The following is a 20,863-nucleotide window of genomic DNA, read 5'->3' as shown; positions in this document are numbered from 1 at the left end:
CCAATGCACTGCCTCTCTAGGGCACCCCATTCCTCTCCTCCTATAAAGGAGGAGGGGAGAGGGGGCGTCCCAGTCCGGCATTCTATCATTGGCTGCCTCTCCACAGCAATCCTTAGCGCCCCTCCTCCACTTCTGAGGGCACCCCTAATATCTTTCAAATATCCTGAAAGAAAAAAAATATGTTCTTATATGTTCTTATCACCTGCCGCAAGGAAGTCCGTCTTGTCAGACTCTGGACAGAGATGCTCTCTGGTCCTCCAATGTTCATTTGGCAGTGGTCTGTCCTGTACATGCTACACAAAGACTAAGCGTGTCACAGCTCAGCACGCCACTGTACTCCAGCACCAGTAAGTCAGCGAGTGGGGTTGGATGGTGGTGGGAGGTGATGGAAAGGGTGTGGGGTAGGGAAGGAGTTGGGGTGAAAAGGGGGGTGGAAGGGATATTGGTGGCAGTGGCCCACTGATATCCAGGCCTCGATCACATGCGCCAGCGAAATAGCTGGTACAGGATGAAGTACATCTGGCACCAGAGGCTTTTCCCTGGGGTAAGAGAACCCTGCTAAGCAGCTAAAGAAACTATAACACCAACTTATAGCACCTTATATAACATATAACAACAACAACACCTTATATAACAACGTGCAACACCTCAATATCACAAGGGGATACCTAATGTCAAGCAACTTCCGATCCAATTTGGTTCTTGGTTCTGGCCAGAGGCACTAGGGTCAAATAGTAGCTTAAACAGGTCATCTATGCAGTAAAAGTTAAATGGCCAAGATGGAATTTAGTCCTCAGTAACATACCTCTATAGAAGTAGTTTTATTTATGAATTTAACTTGCCCCAGTACCATTCCAGTTAGACTAACATAATGCAGTATACACAGAGTTGCCCTTGACATCCCGGGCAGCCCATGGTGCTCAGCAGATCAGACCTTACCTGCAGGAATTCGCTGGCTGGCTGCTGACACTTCTCCATCTCTTCAGTGACATTTTCCAGAGAGGAGAGTTCCCTGCAGAGTCTGGCCAGCTGCTCGTCCCTCCTTCTTGCAATCTCCTTCTCCACCTCTTCCATCTGGGCCAGCAGCATTTTCTCCTATTCTTCCAGGAACTGGTGTATTTGTTGAAACTCAGCCTTGGTGTTTTGTCTCTTTTCTTCTGTTTGGGTCTGCAACAAGTAGATAGGAAGAAAAGAATGGTAGACCAAAGGGCTGACAGCCCAATCCAATGCTTCCCAGCACCCAGGGCTGCAGCGATGCTAAAATGGCTACCACTGCATCCCATGGGGCAGGGAAGCAGCATTGGGGTACTCAAGGGAAAGGGAGCTTACACTCCTGCGTAATCACCAGGATGCCCCAATGGATCTCCTAGAATCTGAACGGTCACAGATTCAAGGAGTCCCATGTCCTCTAAGAACAGCCCTGCTGAATCAGGCCATAGGCCCAGCTAGTCCAGCTTCCTGTCTCTCAAGTAGCCCACCAAATGCTCCAGGGAGCACACAAGACAACAAGAGACCTGCATCGTGATGCCCTCCCTTGCGTCTGGCATTCTGGTGCTCTCCCTGATGTTGGTTCAGCACAGGTTCATGCTGAGTCAGTTCCAGCACCAGATTGGTACGGACTGTCACAGGTGTGCCTTACAGCACTTTTGCAACACTGCACACCGATGCTGGGCTGGCACAAGCCCAACTGGATTGGGGCATGAGTCTGTCTTTGCAGTACCATGTAGTTGAATATGATAGGAAGGGCATGTCTGAGTTTTCAGAGATCAAATCAACATTTAGTCATGAAAGAGTTTCCTAAAGAACTCAAAGGGTTGACTCTTTAGAATGGCCATGTATAGAAGATGGGGCCATTCCAGCCATGGAGGAGTAGAGCAGCAGAGCTGCCTTCTGTCTTTGGACTCCTGCATGCTCTATTCCGAATCTCCAGAAATAGGTTAGTGTATCTTTGAACTGTCCAATAATCATGACACTTGCCAGCAGGTCTTGACTTTCTTTTTCTGCATCTGCTTTATACATCTGGATTTTTTCTCTTTCTGCCCTCAAGATCTTCAGCCTGCTACTGATCTGATCCTGATGAGAAATGAAAGTTCAAGTTTAGTTCCTTTGGAGAGATGACTGATATTTACACACACACACACACACACACACACACACACACACACACACACAGATTTGAAAGCTCAGATGGGATCAAGCCAACTAGACAAGGGGTTTCCTCCCTGCTCCAAATTCCTGTATTTCTCTAACAGCTCCCTAAGTCCCTTGTAAACTTTATCCCATAATTCTAGAACTTCTATTATAGTAGTAGATCCAGTTGGAGCTTGTTAAAAACTCTCTGAGACAGGTATGGTACTCAGGTAAGAGCTCAGCCTCAGTCTGACTCCAGTGGATACACTTCAGAAGTTTGCACTCTTTGTTTTGGTCTATTTAAAAACTGTACCTTGCTATCTCTTGGAATTGTGTCACCTCCCTCCTGCTCCCCCCACCCCCGGAGATATCATGGAACAGTAAAAACAAAGAATAGCTGTAGCCCAGATCTGCAAGCTGAGCATAAAGACACCTTGAGTGGAAGGCCTACCAAAGAACAAACTGGGAATAAACACCCTTGACTTGTTGTGAATGTTGGGACAGTGAGCAAGAAATGAAATAGATCCGTCAGGGAGTTCCAGGTTGGGCCACTGACTGTGACTATAGGGAAGAGGGCAAACCTCATCCCCAAATCCAAAGTTTCCTTCAGCTTCACTGCTTCTTATCATAAGCTGGAGTGGACAGAGCACATCGACAGGACAGAGTTGCTAGACTCACATTTGTATGAGTGTGAAAACCCCAGTGTACTAATTCCAATGTCTTTTGAGTCAGTCATTCCTCAGTAGCAACTTCCATGATAAAGGTGAGCTGGACAAGGCAGTGTTACATTGTTACATAAACTGAATGTGCCTCAGTGAATCTTCAGGTACGGTTCACTTCAATAGCTGATTATCAGCCCAATCCTATCCACACCTTCCTGGGAGTAAGCCCCATTGACTCTAATGGGACTTGCTTCTGAGTTGACATGCATAGGATTGGGCTCTATGTTTACTCTGCCATTTCACTGTCTTAATTAGCTTTGCATCCTGTTTTTGATCATTTATGACCCTAGTCGAGATGTGTATATTTGCACTTCCAGATGTTTGCAAAATTTCCAGCCAGGATTTAGCACCAACTTAGAGTGTTCTTTTTCAATGTGTTATATTAATTGTACATTAATTTTTTCCAGCAGGATGTGATGCCATTTAGCCAGGGAAGCTTGTTACTGTGTGCCCCTCTTGGGTTTGTGGCAAGTCTAGGTGTCTGTGCCTGATGCTGTCCTGCAGTGGCTGCCCTTGGGGGAGGCTGAGCAGAGGGGATCCTGCAGGGCCTGGCTGTGAGTCTCAGAGTCGGCTTCAGGTCTGGCAGGGGAGGGGTTTAGCCTTCACCCACCACCACTCCTGTGCTCTCCTGGCCCACACAGGCCCCCCTCCAGGAGGTTTCTCAGATCCCTCCACCTCCCCCCACCCTCCTTATGGCTTTCTGAAAGATTTTTCAAGTCCTCTCTCCTGCCACACAGGCACCACCCCCCTGCTGCCTCCAGGGGTCCCTTGCTGAGGCATCCAAGAACGCTGCTGGGTAAAATGGAATAACAACATTAATATGAAAGTAGGTGAGCTGGGCCTACAGTCACTAGAAAAACTCCGTGGAAGAAGCCATTCGCTGCTTGTTGAAAAGCTATTAATGCCAGATTGGGATTGCCTTCTAAGGGAGGCTAAGCGCAAATGCTCCCCTTCTTATTTCGGAGTTAAATTTCCCACTAAATGTTCTTTACCCATTTATTTTTATGTGCTGACAGTTCCCAAGTTGAGGCCTGTTTATATGATTGCAAGATGCAACGCTTTACCAACCGCACAAATGAAGGATCCTTTTCAAAGGATCCCTCCTGAGCAGCATTATTGTGAATGTCCCTTAACCGAATTAGACACCCCGGCGCATATCTTTTTCCGATGCCCAAAATATACAGCAGGGAGAGATCGATTCTTAAAGAAATGGATACAAATTTTTCTGTGTTTTTAGACTCTTTAAGACTGAAATTACTGTTAAGTAGTCTTTGCAAAGAGTGTGTTGTGAATATAACCAAAATTCTGTTTCTATGTGGTTTTAAACTCTGGTTTTAAGATTTTAGATTAATAGGTGTGTGGCTTATGTGCTGATCCACCTAATAAACTTGAACTTGAAGCTCCTTGGATCTGTCGCACACCACACAGATGGGGGCTTGGTGGTCCTTACAGAAGAGCTTCAGGGGTTCCTGGTGCTTCTTGCAAACCCTGACTAGTTCTCTGGCCCTCCTTGCCCCCCAAGACGGAGCTTCTTAGCTATTTCCACCACGTTCTTCAGTGCCCGGTTTGGGATGAGGCTCTTTCTCTGAGCTGTTTCTCTGCACTGGGGACAGGAGCCCACCAGGGCATCATCTCCCTCTTCCTCCTCCTCCCCCCAGCTCTGGGCCAGGCATCCTTGGCAGAAGTTGTGCCCACACTCTGCGATGGTCACTGGGTCCCTGAAATAGTCCAGGCAGATGGGGCAGGTGGCTTCCTCACAGAGGTCCTGGATGTCCCCAGCAGCTGCCATGGCTCCTGGCACAGAGAAACTGGAGTCACTTTTGATTTCTCCCCTTTCAGTCTGCAGAGGGTGTTTCCCTTCCTGGAATCCACTCCGGATCTCTGCTGATGTAAACAGGGCCTGGGAAAGCTGCAGCCTCCTGCTTGGCTGAGCTCTTTATTTTTTTCAAGCAACATTTTCATCCAATTTAGCCCTTCCAGCCTCAAAGGACTGTTTAAACCACTGAGTGAACAGAGGCAGCGTCCGAGGAAGGCTGTCCCGTCCAAAAATGCTGTGTGGAGCCTTCTGCTGCTGCCAGTCCCATGCAAGGGGAAGGAGCCCCCCCTCCCACAACCCTCCCCAAGAGATCCCAGACACAGTGGGTATCATCAGAAGTCCTCTTGGAAGTGGGATGCTTCTGCTGGATCCCCTCCTGGAGCCTGTTGGGGGCTCTTTGCAGGGAAGGAGCCTCAGCCTGAAGTTGGATCAGCCCATTCTGGCAATCAGCATCTTAACTCTGATTGAGTTGGGGGCACCCAAAGTATTACCCAAAGCAGCAGCCAGAGGGCCTCAGACTCAGACCCCAGAAAAGTCCTCCCCCTTCTTGAACAGTCATTGTGCAGCCTGCCTGACCACTGAGCTGCAGCTCCTCCCCTGGAAGAATATAGAATTCCACCAGGTTGGCATCAGACTGACTGGCAGGAGATTTAGGGACAGACAGGAGAGATTTCTTCCCACAGTGCACAATTCTTCTGTGGAATTCATGGCCAGATGTGGAATTGGTCACTAGTCTGAATAGCTGCAGAACACAGTTGGACACAGGCATGGTGCACAGGTCTGGCTATGAGTAGTAATCACTTGCACGACCTCTGGCTGCAGTGGCAGTGTGCCTCTGAATACCCTCCACAGGGTATTCACATGAGAGGGATGGATGGCTTTTCCTCCTGCTTGTGAACTTGCACTTGGTGGGATGCAGGAGTAGAAGGGCCCTTGGCCTGATCCAGCCGGGCTTTTCCTATCTATCCATGGCTATTCAAATATCAGATACTGTAGCTGCTAACTACCCTGCAAAGAGCTCAGCTCCTGCAGTTTGCAAGCATGTGTAAATACAGCGCGATAAATATCTTTTTCTGATTATTACTACTTATAAATTAAAAAAAATTATTTCGTTCGAGATCTTTTTTTGAAGTCTGGTGAACCTAGGTGGGTAGTGTCATTTTAAAAAGTGTGTCCTGGTGCTAAAACGTTTGGGAACCACTGCAGCTAGACACTACTGCCCTGGATCAGCCCATAGGTGGTGAAAACCCCTCCCCACCCTAACAGAGGGTTGTTGCCAAGCAGGTGCTGCTTGAGAGGACAGTGGGCTACAGGCAGCTACTAACAGATGTGTCAGGACGAAAGAGGTTCTGTCTGTGTTTCTGTAATCAGATCTGAAGTAACCATGGAACATGCAAGTACACAGGACCTAGTTGGTGTGAAGTGTTTATTTGTGTTGGTGTGAAGTGTTTATTTGCATGTGTGAATGCACATCCCAGTTGAAACATCATAGACAGAACTTCCACATTGGTTCATAGTAAGTTTTTGTCAGGATATTTTAACCCAAAGTTCCAGAAAATTGCTGTCTGAATGTGGCAAGGCCTAAATGTTCTGACCTGTATTTCTAAGCACATGTAACTCTCTGTACATCATGTGTCTCCAGTTTGACCAATCCTGCAAGCCTAAATGTGCTGAGTCATGATGACACCACTGCCTCAATGTAAGAGAATGGGAAAGGTGACAGGTGCATCCTTGGAGGCTGATGCAATGGACCTTGTGAGGATGAGGCGATGGGATGAGGTCATCCTCACCCTGACTGGTCATCAAAAGTACTTAAGGGAAGCAGGCACAGCCTGCCACATGGGTTGTTGTAGTTGCGGTGAGGAATCCGAGAGAGCGTGTTGGAGTATCAAACATCTGTGCTGTTTCTGCTGCCAGGGAGCCTGGCTATCTGTACACTTTGTAAATAGATAGCTTGGTGATGGAATTCTGCATCATCTCTGTGATGTTCTTCGTGGAGCTGTCCAGAATCTTTGCTTGTGCCAGCATTTTGCTGCACTTTATTTTCCTCTGTGGGCTTTGCTCGTTGCAGAGCCCCGACAGTTTTCCATAAAATCTGTTCACACATTTGAAGCTGAGTTATCACATTCTGGGTCATCAAGAAATAAACATACATGAATGAACTGCAAGAAAAAATTAGAAGAAACAAGGAGCAAGAAACATTTCAGGTTTTCTTCCACCTGTCATAAATCTTGGCCACAGGCACACTACGTTTCCTCAAACATGGGGAACAACATATAAATAATTAAGCATGAACAGCAACATTTGTTAAAAAAAAAAGTTTTGGAAAACTGGTTCTGCCTTCTGGTTGTATTCAGCACCAATTGGCTAGCATCTGCAACATCACGAACCCACTTTCATCATCCATGACCAAGATTTGCAACTCTCTAAACATTTATTTTCCTGAAAAATAATCAGAATTTTGAGTTCGGCTGAACAAGGGACTGGGCATCCATGAAGATTTAACCATCTCAGAGTCGTGTACTCTTGAGAAATGGGGCCCAGTCAAGATTTTGGGTGCAACATTTGGCATCAGCTGCGGCTGGAGACCTCAGAAAAGAGGGATTCTGCCTCAAATGTCCCCAGAGCCTCTTTGAATAGCAGCAATAAAGGAGGTTTGCTTTGTTTCCCACCTTTGCAGAGAGAAGAAAAAGGAAGATTCAATGGGGGATTGAGGGACCTGGAAACATGAGGTGGTCTGGTGGCCCTAATGGGGCATATATTTCTGCCTGGGAACAGACTAGATTCGGAGTTCTCAACCTGTGGGGCATGAGCCCATGTGAGGTGGGTCACACATTTTCCTTCGCACTTGCACTTGCTCCCAAATGGAGCCATTCTGGAAGATGAACAATGTACTGGGAGACTGGGGTTGGGGGTGGGGGAGGGATTCCTTTGGGTCACACAAGGCTGTAGACCTACCCTAATGGTGCCCTCCATGGGCCCCAGAATGGCCCATACAATCCTCTGAAAACCACTTTTGTTACCAAAAGGGCTGTTTTGTTTAGGGGAATTATTACACTACCCTTATTGGAACCTCAGGATCGCAGGCTGGATAACAAGATGGCGTAATGCAGAGAAATTCCCTTTAGCTTAAAGAGGAGACTGAGAGAAAGATAACTTTTAATAAAAGATTATAGTTTTATTACAAAAGCACAAAGGTAAACATAATGCACATGGAGAAATGATATGTTTCTTGGTCCTAGTACTTTCATGGTGGTTGCGTGTGGAGAGTATTTGGTGCATCCGAGGAAATTAGAAAAAGGAAAGGTTGTAGGGAAGGATTTTAGGGGTCCCTGGTCTGCCAAACCCAGTTGCTGACTAAAGATGGGGAGAGAAGGGGAGAACAAAAAGGGGGGGAAGAAGGGAAAGAGTTTCAGGCGCAAGATAGTTACCTGTCCTGTAGAGCAGTTGGGGGGGGGAAGAGTCCTGTGTAGAGGACCCTCTGACACAATACAGGTGTGTTGGTCCTTGGAGGGAGAGCCAGAGAGCATGTGGCAGCAAGCCCTCTCTTAAAAAGGGTTTTCAGACAGACTCAGCTGGATTGTAGCTTGCTTACTACCAGCTGGGTGCTTGGGAGTGTGTAAAACATTGAAAGGATTATCAGCAAAATTCAATGGGATCTGTGGCTGGCTTGAACAATACCATGAATCATCAACACAAGAAGGCAGTTCCAGTTTGCATACAGTACTTAAGCAGTGATTGAGTTAAAACAATACAATGAATAGGAGACACTTAAACAATGATTTAAGATGCCAGACTTCTTCATAGGCAGGTGGATTTAAGATGCCTATATGTGTAACCACAAGGAGGTGGAGGTTGTGTAAGCTTGTGACTTGACCTGATTGTGACCTGTGTGCTGAGGTTTAACCTGCATGATATTTTAGTCCATAGTACATAACCAGATAGAGAGAAAATCACAACTAAAAGGCAAAAGGGGATTTTCACGTAACACTTTTGACTTTTGGAAGCCAACTGAAAGTGCCTTTCTGAATATAGAAGTAGCTTCTGGACGCTTCTGTGGGTCATTCCAAGGCTCACAGAGGCCAATAGATTGGGTGGGTATGCAGACTGGCATGACCCAGAGGAGCTCTCCACAGGCTTCCTCTGGCACCACCAGGAGCATCACAACCCACTGCAGAGGACAAGATGGGTTGCAGCACCAAAGGGTTTGGGAACCGCTGGCGTAGATGATGGTATTATTTGTTGTCACGAATGTGCAATTGTCTCTTCAAGAAATAAGTTGAAGGAGGAAGAGGGAATTCTGGGTCCCAGAAGGAAGAGCAGATTTCATTGATTTGGTTTTTAAGACTGACTGAAAGAGTTTAGAGAACTTCGAAGAGCTGGAAAAGAGGAACTGGCTGCCAAACGGCTTTTAACTACTTTTTGGCTAATCATTCTAGTCTGGAGAGATAAAACAGTAGAGCCTGTGGAAAAAGATCCTTAGGTTGAGAGTGTCAGGTGGGCTTTTTTACACACAAAAAAGAAGGGGAGGAGGGTCTCTCCGCAGAATGAGGCTTCTGAGTAAGTGTAGAGATGGGCTCCTGTGTCAGCATCAGAAAAGGACACCTGCCTCTCAGCACAGTTTAGTGTCACTCGGATCCTCTTAAGCTCCTGACTGAAGAATAGATGAGTGTCACCAGTGGTATTCAAAACTATATACTGACCTAACTGCTTCACCACAGCCCAGATCCCTCCCTTGGGACTAAACTTAAATGAGCCCTTTCTCTTCACAGACTTTCTGGTAACCCCCATAGCCCAGTCTCCTTTACCCTCCGCAGTGACTTCCCAGAAGTGTTTGCCTGCTGTGAATCCCTCCTGGCCCAGCACACAAGGCCACCAGTCAAATCTCTCAGGATAGTCAGGCAGATCTTGCCATTCATCTTCCCATCTCACACTTTTGCGGTCCTCGGACAGGATGAGTTTGGGATTAGCCGTGTCTGGATCCAGAGTCACCTTTGCTGCTAAGGCTGTTGGGCGTGGAGGGAGAGGAGGAAAGAGAAGCATAATCAAGTTGGGAGACTCTCATCAGGAGGCACAGACATTAGAAAGACAGCCACCTCCCAAATGTGCCCATATTTTAGTTATCTGACATAGTTACTGTGCATCTTGCCCTTCCTGTCCTGCACCCTGCTTCCTGATCATGTTCTGGCTGTGTCCCTCTAGCATCCAGGTTGCCTGCCTACTTTCCACATTCCTGTTTTAGTATTCTGTAAAAGAAAGATGCCTCTATGGACCACAGAGGACAAAGTCAAGGTCCAAGATGGAGCTTCCGAGTCGTCTGTTTCCTGGTCAATATGCTGGCATTACCCCCATTTCCGTACAGTGTTTTTGTTTTCTACTCACTGAAGATGGTTGAGCCCATTTTCTAGGAATTCCCCCCCCCATTCCTTTCAGCCCCCTGCACCCTCCTGGAAGGTACTCTTCAAGCCTACCCATCATATGCATCCTTGCCCATCATTCCTCATTACCTGGAGATTGCTTCACGACACACTCCAGAAGGAGTTTCACATCATAGAATCCCCTGATTGTGCAGGTGAGCTCAGGAGGAAAAGCCACAGGATTCTCAAACACTTCCTTCTTCTCATACCTGGTGTGGAGAAAAAAAGTCTGATCCCAAAATCTATCCCATCTGGAATTACTGACTAGAACAAAAGGACAACATGGAGGTGGAGAAAAGAGTATAAATCTTGGAGGTAGAGGCCTCCAGGGCACACTGGGGGTGCTCTGGGGAGGAGGCTCATCTAGTGATGGTAACATGAATAGAGCAGGTACACAAACACCTCAGGGCAACGTGTTGCTGAAGGAACACAGAGGTCTGGCAGCTCTGCTGCCTGTTCCAAAGAGACAGCACTGGAGGGTGGGGAGTCCTACACTCTCTCCCCAGGAGCCCCTGGAGAGCCACGTTCTTCACAGCCCTTCCCAGCATCAGGAAGCAAGAAGGGAAATGAGTGGGATCCACGTACCTCCGCAAGGTCTTTCTAATATCCTGAAAAGAGAAGAAAGAGAACTCAGCACTTGCCACAAGAAGTCCGTCTTGTCAGACCCTGGACAGAGATGCTCTTGGTCCTCCAGTGTTCATTTGGCAGTGGTCTGTCTTGTACATGCCATACATGGACTGAGTGTGTAGCAGCTCAGCACATCAGTGGATCCATCGCACAACCCAGTGCCAGTAAGGGGGAAAGGGAAGGGAAGGGGTAGGGGAGACGGTGCGGTGAAAAGAGGGATGGAAGGGGGTGGTATTGGTGTCAGTGGCACTGCTGATATCCTATCCAGGTGAAATAGTGACATGACTCAGTGAAATAGCTGGTGCAGGTTGGAGTGGATCTGGCACCACAGGCTTTTCCCTGGGATAAGAGAATAAATGTTCCTTTACCTAACGAAGACCTCTGAGAATGTCCCTTGTGCTGGATGCTCAAGCACTGCATCAGCTGGTGCGGGGGTGGGGGGGAGGTTAGGATTGGGCAGTAGCACAGGGGAGGTCACAGTGTACTGTTTTGCTGGTGCCTGAACATGCTGTGCAAGCCGCACTTGGAGCCATTCCTGGTGACTAGAGCAAAACGGAGGAGACACCTCCATTTTGCTCTAGCTGCCTGGAATGGATCCAAAGAGGAGGAGGAGGGCCAGCTTCCATGGTGCAATTCAGGCACCTACAAAACTTGGCACGGTGGCCCCCTGTGAGTTTCTCTTGGTCTGTCTCTAATGACCAGCCAGGGCAATATCCAACTGACCCTGAGAACTTCTCACGATCTACCTCTAGCAGCCGGCCAGGGCACAACCAACCAATCAACTCTGCAAACAGCTAATGATCCTATAACACTAACTTGCACCCCAATAATACAAGGGAATACTTGATGCCAAGAAACTGCTGATCCAACCTGGGACTTGGTTGTGGTCAGAGGCCCTAGGGTCAAACAGTAGCTTAATCAGAGCATCTTTGTAATTAACAGTTAAATGACCAAGATTGAATTTAGATATATCCCCAACCCTCTCTTATACTCAGTAAGATACCTCTGTAAAAGGAGTTTTATTTAGGAATATAACTTGCCCTAGTAACATTCTAGTAAGACAACTGCATTGCACTATACAAGGAGCTGCCCTTGACAGCTTGGGCAGCCCGTGGAGCACAGCAGATCAGACCTTACCTGCAGGAATTCACTGGTTGGCTGCTGACACTTCTCCTCCATCTCTTGAATGAGATTTTCCAGAGAGGAGAGTTCCCTGCAGAGTCTGGCCAGGAGCTCGTCCCTCCTTCTTGCAATCTCCTTCTCCACCTCTTCCATCTGGGCCAGGAGGCTTCTCTCCTGTTCTTCCAGGAACTGGTGTATTTGTCGAAACTCAGCCTTGGTCTTTTGTCTCTTTACTTCTGTTTGGTTCTGCAACAAGTAGATAGGAAGAATGGCAGGCCAAGGGACTGAGATTGTCCTTGCAGTACCCTGAAGTCAAACATGATAGGAAGGGCATTTCTGGGTTTTCACAGAGAGCAAAACAACATTTAGTCAAAAAAGAGTTTCCTCAAGGGGCCCACCTTCAGAATGGCCGTGCATAGAAGATGGGGCCATTCCAGCTACAGAGGATTAGAGGAGCAGACCTACCTCCTGCCTTTGGACTCTTGCATTTGCCATTCTGTGTCTCTAGAAATAGGTTCATGGATGTTTTAACTGTCCAACAATCACGACACTTACCAGCAGGTCTTGGCTTTCTTTTTCTGCGTCTGCTTTATATGTCAGGATTTGTTCTCTTTCAGCCCTCAAGGTCTTTAGGTTGGTACTGATCTGATCCTGGTGAGAAATGCAAGTTTATTTCTTTTGGAGAGATGACTGACATTTACACACACAAATGAAAGCTCACTCTATGCCAATAAAGGTCTTATGTATGTATGAAAGCTCAGAGACAGACAGACGGGATCCAGCAAACTGAACAAAGGGTATCCTCCCTGCCCCAAATTCCTCCCATTTGGGAGGGGTCAGAATGAGTAACCCTGAGTGGCCTTGAGACTGCACCATCCTTTTAGAAGGCTCTGTGGATGGATCCAGCCTTCTGGCAGGCTGGTAGCACAGGTGACAGATGATCCCCTCAGCGGGAAGGGGCTGGCTGCACTTTCCACTCTGTCATGGATGCTTGGACCCACCAGATGAGATATGACAGATAGCCTGAGAGAGTTCACCTTATTCTCTTTCAGAGGCAGGGATAAGTAAGTTCAGGAAACCAGCTTTTGTGTTTCAGACTGCATGTTTTCTTGGATAAATGCCTCTCTTGCTTAGTTGTAAGCAGACTTTTATTCTTTAATAAACCATTATAGATTTACAGGTCTGTGTTTGGTCCTGAGTACTAAAAGGAACTGGGATTTATCTGTACTGGCACCAGATTTTTGAGGCATGTGTCCCTGAGGTGGAGAGAGCCCAAAGCCTGCAAGTCCTGGGTTGGAACCTGAAGAACTTCAGCTGTCCTTGAAGCTGAAGGGCTGGCTGATCAGCAGGGTGATGGCCGCATTGCTAGACCAGGGGGCCAAACTGCCTTAAGGAAACGTGTGCCCACTTGGGAACTAGCCAATGGATACACTTTGTATTCAGTGTTTTGGTTTATTTAAGAAATGTATCTCTTGGAATTGTGTTACCTCCCTTCCTCCCCCCCCCCACCGAATATCCTCATGTTGCAAGCTAAGCACAAGGACCCCCTGGGAGGAAGGGAATATGCACCTCAACTTGCTGTGAATGTTGGGATAGTGAGCCAGCAACGGAATCGATCAGTCAGTGAGTTCCAGGCTGGGCCACTGACTGTGACTATGGGGGGGGGGGGGAGAGAAAGAGGGCCCACCCCCACCCCTCTCAGGCTGTGTACACAGGCTGTGATTTTTTTCTTTAACACAACCACACACAATTGTCATCCAAAATCTAGATCTGCTCTTTGAGAGGCTTTCAGTGGAAAGGCCAGGAACTTTCTATGGACCTCTCAGGTGCTTTCCTGCAGGTAGGCAATCTTGCCATACCCTGACCCCTCATCGTGAATAGGAGTGACCTCAAGGGGCAGATCTATTTCTCCACATGGAGGTCAAGGAGAGGGGAGCTCTGAAATCCCTTGGCAATCCTGGAATGAGATCAATGATTGGCCTCCATCATGGCAAAGACAAGAAAAGGCAGCGATTCTCCCACCCCACTCCCAAGTTAAGATGCAGGACAATATTTTAGCCCAAAGGCAAATGTGTACCTTTTAGAGCAGTAGTTCTCAAACTTTTTAGCACGAGGAACCACTTTTTAAAATGACTATCTTTTGCAACATGCTGGCAGTGATGTCATTAACCTGCAACACCCCCCATTTGTCACATGTCAACACCCTTCATTTGACAAAATCAAATTGAGTAAGTAAATTAAAAGTTTACCATAAGTTTAAAAATTTATTTAAAATAAAGAATCTTCCTAACCCTCCCAAGCAGTTGCTGACCTGTTTTTAAAAGAGTCCCCAAACATCCTAAAGGTTGCAATCCTATCCACAGTTTAAAAATAAAATACACATTTAAATGTATGGGGACTCACCTGAAATTGGCTCATGACCCACCCAGGGGGTCCTGGCCTACAGCTGAGAAACACTATTCTAGAGCAATGAAATGTTTGTGATAAAGAGCTATGTAAGCTTGAAAAAGCAGGTCTCACGACCATTTAAAAGTGAACACACTAGAATCTAATTTGGCCCTCAAATCGTAACTGAGAGCAGGGGAAGCAGATGGTTTATCATTTTAAAAAAAGTGGCCAGGAGTTCTAATTACACAGACCTTCCTTAATCTGGTGGGAGGAAAAATGTAAGAAGGTGATATGGGAGGCCAAGCGAGACTATGAGGAATGCATGGCCAGCAACATTAAGGGGAATAATAAAAGCTTCTTCAAATATGTTAGGAGCAGGAAACCTGCCAGAGAAGTGGTTGGCCCTTTGAATGGTGAGGGAGGGAAAGGGGAGATAAAAGGAGACTTAGAGATGGCAGAGAAATTAAATGAGTTCTTTGCATCTGTCTTCACAGTAGAAGACCTCGGGCAGATACCGCTGCCCGAACGGCCCCTCCTAACCGAGGAGTTAAGTCAGATAGAGGTTAAAAGAGAAGATGTTTCAGACCTCATTGATAAATTAAAGATCAATAAGTCACCGGGCCCTGATGGCATCCACCCAAGAGTTCATAAGGAATTGAAGAATGAAGTTGCAGATCTCTTGACTAAGGTATGCAACTTGTCCTTCAAAACGGCCACGGTGCCAGAAGATTGGAGGATAGCAAATGTCACGCCTATCTTTAAAAAGAGAAAGAGGGGGGACCCGGGAAACTATAGGCCGGTCAGCCTAACATCCATACCGGGTAAGATGGTGGAATGCCTCATCAAAGATAGGATCTCAAAACACATAGACGAACAGGCCTTGCTGAGGGAGAGTCAGCATGGCTTCTGAAAGGGTAAGTCTTGCCTCACGAACCTTATAGAATTCTTTGAAAAGGTCAATAGGCATGTGGATGCGGGAGAACCCGTGGACATTATATATCTGGACTTTCAGAAGGCGTTCGACACAGTCCCTCACCAAAGGCTACTGAAAAAACTCCACAGTCAGGGAATTAGAGGATAGGTCCTCTCATGGATTGAGAACTGGCTGGAGGCCAGGAAGCAGAGAGTGGGTGTCAATGGGCAAGTTTCACAATGGAGAGAGGTGAAAAGCGGTGTGCCCCAAGGATCTGTCCTGGGACCGGTGCTTTTCAACCTCTTCATAAATGAGCTGGAGACAGGGTTGAGCAGTGAAGTGGCTAAGTTTGCAGACGACACCAAACTTTTCCGAGTGGTGAAGACCAGAAGTGATTGTGAGGAGCTCCAGAAAGATCTCTCCAAACTGGCAGAATAGGCGACACAATGGCAGATGCGCTTCAATGTCAGTAAGTGTAAAGTCATGCACATTGGGGCAAAAAATCAAAACTTTAGATATAGGCTGATGGGTTCTGAGCTGTCTGTGACAGATCAGGAGAGAGATCTTGGGGTGGTGGTGGACAGGTCGATGAAAGTGTTGACCCAATGTGCGGCGGCAGTGAAGAAGGTCAATTCTATGTTTGAGATCATTAGGAAGGGTACTGAGAACAAAACAGCTAGTATTATAATGCCGTTGTACAAATCTATGGTAAGTCCACACCTGGAGTATTGTGTCCAGTTCTGGTCGCCACATCTCAAAAAAGACATAGTGGAAATGGAAAAGGTGCAAAAGAGAGCGACTAAGATGATTACGGGGCTGGGGCACTTTCCTTATGAGAAAAGGCTACGGCGTTTGGGCCTCTTCAGCCTAGAAAAGAGACGCCTGAGGGGGGACATGATTGAGACATACAAAATTATGCAGGGGATGGACAGAGTGGATAGGGAGATGCTCTTTACACTCTCACATAATACCAGAACCAGGGGACATCCACTAAAATTGAGTGTTGGGCGGGTTAGGACAGACAAAAGAAAATATTTCTTTACTCAGCATGTGGTCAGTCTTTGGAACTCCTTGCCACAGGATGTGGTGCTGGCGTCTAGCCTAGACGCCTTTAAAAGGGGATTGGACAAGTTTCTGGAGGAAAAATCCATTACGGGGTACAAGCCATGATGTGTATGCACAACTTCCTGATTTTAGAAATGGGTTATGTCAGAAAGAGAGTCTGGTCCAACAAGAAGCTGACAGAACATACCAAGATCCAGGTCTACAGAGCTTGCGTCCTGAGTACACTTCTGTACTGCAGCGAGTCATGGACTCTCCGCTCACAACAGGAGAGGAAATTGAACCCTTTCCACATGTGCTGCCTCCGACGCATTCTCAGCATCACCTGGCAGGACAAAGTTCCTAACAACACAGTCCTGGAACGTGCTGGAATCCCTAGCATGTATGCACTGCTGAAACAGAGACGCCTGCGTTGGCTCGGTCATGTCGTGAGAATGGATGATGGCCGGATCCCAAAGGATCTCCTCTATGGTGAACTCGTGCAAGGAAAGCGCCCTACAGGTAGACCACAGCTGCGATACAAGGACATCTGCAAGAGGGATCTGAAGGCCTTAGGGATGGACCTCAACAAGTGGGAAACCCTGGCCTCTGAGCGGTCCGCTTGGAGGCAGGCTGTGCAGCATGGCCTTTCCCAGTTTGAAGAGACACTTTGCCAGCAGTCTGAGGCAAAGAGGCAAAGAAGGAAGGCCAATAGCCAGGGAGACAGACCAGGGACAGACTGCACTTGCTCCCGGTGTGGAAGGGATTGTCACTCCCGGATTGGCCTTTTCAGCCACACTAGACGCTGTGCCAGAACCACCTTTCAGAGCACGATACCATGGTCTTTCGAGATTGAAGGTTGCCAATACAATACAATATGTCAGAATGCCAGATGCAAGGGAGGGCACCAGGATGAGGTCTCTTGTTATCTGGTGTGCTCCCTGGGGCATTTGGTGGGCCGCTGTGAGATACAGGAAGCTGGACTAGATGGGCCTATGGCCTGATCTAGTGGGGCTGTTCTTATGCTCTTATGAGGAGCCACAGAAGAAGTGTTTCAAGCAGTTTGACCTCAACATATAACACTGTTGGGCAGCTGCTGAGGCCCAAGTTCTCTAGGAGGTTCACTACTGATTCCTGCTGTGGCCCCCAAGGGGGGCCTGGGCCCAGCTAAAATCTGCGGCCACCTGTTGGCTGGACCTTCCCTGCGGTTTCAGAGCAATAGAGCCCCACATCCAACGCCACACCCACTGGTAGGATAAGGGACGGGGGCTCACCAAAGGGGCTCACTTTACCAACAGACCCTCAGAACTAGACCTGGTGCTATAGCAGAGTGACAGGGACATCAGTGAAGCTGGGATGAAATGCAGAATGAACAAAGATGACCAAATACATCCAAAAGATCCTCCAATTCAGTCACATTATGCTCTATTTTTTTCTCTGGAATAATAAAGCATGCTTCAAGGTATTTGATGAAGAGCCAGATACCAGTCTGCTTTCAGGAAGAGGGTTTGATCACACATATTCAAATGGGGGGTGGATTCTAAGTCCACAAGTGGTGGTGGTGATACTGCTGGAGGAATAAGAGGAAGAGAGGTTAACTCCCTGGACCTCTGCTTTAGAAGTATGCTCTGCGTTTACCTCTCTTGCTCAGTGTCCTGTTTCACTGTTGCTTCCTCTAAAGCAGTGGTTCCCAACCTTTAGGAGGCCATGGACCACTGAGACAAAAACTGAAAATGGCACAGACCACATGCACCCAGGACCTCCAAGTGGAATCTAACAGGGGGTTCAGTGTTTCTTGTAAACTCCTTCCCAAAGGAGGAGGGGAGGGTTGAAAGAGTCTGAGAGAGTAGGGAGGGGGCAAAACAGAACAGGGGGAGGGCTGCAAGAGCAGGAAGAGTGGAGCCCTGGTCTGCTGTGCTTCCCAATGTGGAGTGCAGGTCTACCTGCCCACACAGTGTCAGCAGCTAGATACAGCAATACAGAAAACACTCCTAAGTATCTAAAAAAAAATTTAAAAAGGAAAATCATTGCAGAAAATTAGATCATCATATTTAGGCTCACATGAGAATGGAAAGTGTCCGGAGTGCACCAAAACGTACTTCTGCAGCAGCTGTAGTTCCTCAGCTGAGTCCTTGATACACTCCTTCCTGGCAAGCAGATCCACAAGCCAAAGAGCTACCGTAGCAGGCCAGATTCCTCTCAGATTTGACAGTGCTCAGGAGTGTCATGTCTGCATTCCTCGGCCCAGTATAAAATGGCTTGCAGCAGCCTCAGCCGCCATCCCATGTGGGCAGGAAGTCGGGTGAGACTGGAAAATGTAAGATCCCAGGACATTTCTGGGAGCCCTTTTGGCTCCTGGGCCCCCTTTTTGACCTTGGGCCCAGGTACAGATTACCTCCTGTATCCCCTCTCAGGGGCCCTGCATGCAACCCCCACCCCTTCACACAAAACATACAATTAAATTTGTATTGATTAGAGATTGATTAGATGTATTATTTAGTGTGAAGATTTGTGGGTTGCTGCTTTTGTTGCTGACTGCAGGCAGTTCATTCTCTGCCCTCTCTGGTGGCCATGGGGGAACATGCTGGAAGTGATCACAGGCAGTCTTTTTTTCCTGAGACTTTGCGGACCATTTCTCTGGATCTCCAGGAACACTTGTGGGCCCCAGACCATAGGTTGGGAACCAGTGCTCTAATGGGTGTTGAGGGAATACTGGGCTCTTAGCACGCCTTCCGCGAGCCACTAGAGCAGGGGTCTCCAAACGTTTTGGTCAGAGGGTCGCATGAAATGTCTGGCACAGTGCTAAGGGCCGGGCAAAAATTTAAATATAAAATTGAAATAAGTAAATTAGAGATGGAACTTAGATGAATGAATAAATGAATGAGTGGGCTCATTCACTCAGGCCCTCAGAATACCCTCCAGATGCAATCAGAGCACCGCTCTGGTCATGTTCAGTCGAGTGGGTCAGAAGCCTTCAGGGAACAAGAGGTTGGCCATGGGCCGGATAGAGGCTCACTGTGGGCCTCATCTGGCCCCCGGGCCGGGGTTTGGTGACCCCTGCACTAGAGGCATCAGAGGCCAAGAAGAGGATGGGCAGGGTTTACCTCTCTCCTTCAGTGTCCAGAACCGCTGCTCCCATTTCCTCTACAGGCCACGTAGGGAACACCGGGCTCCACGTCTTCCTCCATGTACAACACTGCAGGCTGGGGAAGGTGGTAGCTGAACAACGTGTCCCCTCCCTCAACTCGCTGCCTCCCCAAATGTGTTTCCTTACATGAAGTTCTTCACTTGCATCACGGACCAGCAACCCCTGCAGGGGGGTAGGTGTACTGGTTTATACATGTTCAGGGCTGCAGGCCACTCTCTGCAGTTCCTACCCCACCTTATCACATTGCATTTTGAATGGGAGAACATTGTCCTCTTCAGGTTTGATGAAGGGCAGGGACGTCCCCATTAACTCCTATTTATATTCCTTCTTAGGGAGGAAAATTTCCCTTTATAAGCTGCTTGGTTAGAAGTCCAAGCCTTCTCACCCTGAATTAGAAAGAGAACCTGCCGTGGGGAACGCTGGAGCTATTTAACCAACCATTTGGGCACCAAGAACAGTTATCCGAAGGGGAACACCTTCCTTAGAGCAGAAGATAATTGACATCAGCCCTCAAAGGAGTCAGTTTCTCGATGGACCAGGAAGAACAACCATATTCCACAGAATTCAGTTTAACCAAACAAAATTATCTTATCAAAGATCCAAATGATCCTACCTTGTATTCCTTGGCAGCCTCATCCAAGAGAAGGATGGTATGTGATTGATGTTCTGGGGATCGCTCACAAAACACACACACCAGTTCCTTATCCTCTTTGCAGAAGAGGTGGAGTCTTTCCTTATGTCTCACACATAAATCCCCTTTCCCTGGATTAAGCTGTAGAAGTTTGATTTTTTCTACAACATTTGCCAGTGAAAAGTTTGGCCGGAAATTCCCTGTCTTAATTTTGGCTTTGCAGAGGGGACACTCCAAGTCCCCCAGATCTTCCCATATCTCACAGTAGTTGGTGATGCAGCCCCTGCAGAAGTTGTGGCCACAGTCCAGGCTCACTAGGTCTGTCAGGAACTCCATGCAGATGGGACACTTGAGCTCCTCTTCCACCGAGGCTGATGCCATGACGGGCGGATCCCCTAATAGAAGAGCAGCTTGTAAGATCTGAAAGAGGACATCAGGGTGGGATTGGACAACTGAGAAAGAAGAAATGCCTCCTGGGGAAACCACTATTTCACCACTGTCAACACTGAGTGGCAGCAGATCTGCAGGGTCTCCCAGGGGTCTCTCCCAGCCCTCCCTGGTGGATCACCAGCACGCCCCATATTGGTCAGAGGGTCAGTTATTCCCCCCTTGCGAAATAGAAGAGGAGCCGCTCTCCGCTCCAGAAGGGGCGCCAGAGAACTTTACCTCTTAGAGGGCGATCCTGCCAGAACTCTGCCGTGGCGCCTGCTGGTCCTGGGGGGCTGGAGAGGGGCCGACCCCGTCTCCGGACTCTGGTCTTCCGGGATTCACAGGGAGGGGGAGGTCCCTGTCCTGGCAGCGGGGAGGTCTTTGCAGCCACGCCCTCGGGGCGTCCCCTCCGTCCTCTCCTTCCTGCAGCCACACTGGAGCCAAGCGGGGGGGGGGGCGGAGAGGGTGCAAGTTCCTGG

At 48.0% G+C, this 20,863-nt stretch overlaps 3 protein-coding genes across 5 annotated transcripts in view; 1 reads left to right on the top strand and 2 right to left on the bottom strand.

Moving 5' to 3' along the window:
* The window catches only part of LOC136639120 (zinc finger protein RFP-like), a 573,475-nt gene that overhangs the window by 437,262 nt on the left and 115,350 nt on the right, over nt 1-20,863 (top strand). The gene's annotated exons all lie outside the window — the stretch shown is intronic.
* LOC136640459 (tripartite motif-containing protein 10-like) overlaps nt 1-20,863 on the bottom strand; it is a 195,288-nt gene that overhangs the window by 146,446 nt on the left and 27,979 nt on the right. The window lies entirely within an intron of this gene.
* LOC136640443 (tripartite motif-containing protein 10-like) lies at nt 7,824-20,714 on the bottom strand. Of its 3 annotated transcripts, none has more exons than XM_066615584.1 (7): nt 20,622-20,714; nt 19,938-20,375; nt 12,390-12,485; nt 11,850-12,140; nt 10,671-10,693; nt 10,176-10,294; nt 7,824-9,674 (listed from the first exon to the last, which is right to left on the bottom strand). In XM_066615584.1, exons 2-7 carry the CDS (start codon nt 20,334-20,336, stop codon nt 9,148-9,150), a joined length of 1,455 nt encoding a protein of 484 aa, XP_066471681.1. In that variant the 5' UTR covers nt 20,337-20,375; nt 20,622-20,714; the 3' UTR covers nt 7,824-9,147. The 3 variants fall into 3 exon arrangements, with proteins under 3 accessions (XP_066471681.1, XP_066471683.1, XP_066471682.1); XM_066615586.1 differs by having other exon boundaries at nt 11,850-12,080; XM_066615585.1 differs by having other exon boundaries at nt 19,938-20,350.

The sequence above is a fragment of the Tiliqua scincoides genome, chromosome 2 (assembly GCF_035046505.1).
Source record: "Tiliqua scincoides isolate rTilSci1 chromosome 2, rTilSci1.hap2, whole genome shotgun sequence".
NCBI classification, from domain to species: domain Eukaryota; kingdom Metazoa; phylum Chordata; class Lepidosauria; order Squamata; family Scincidae; genus Tiliqua; species Tiliqua scincoides.
Note: the sequence above shows the minus strand (reverse complement) of the source record. Positions and strands in the feature narration are given on the sequence as shown.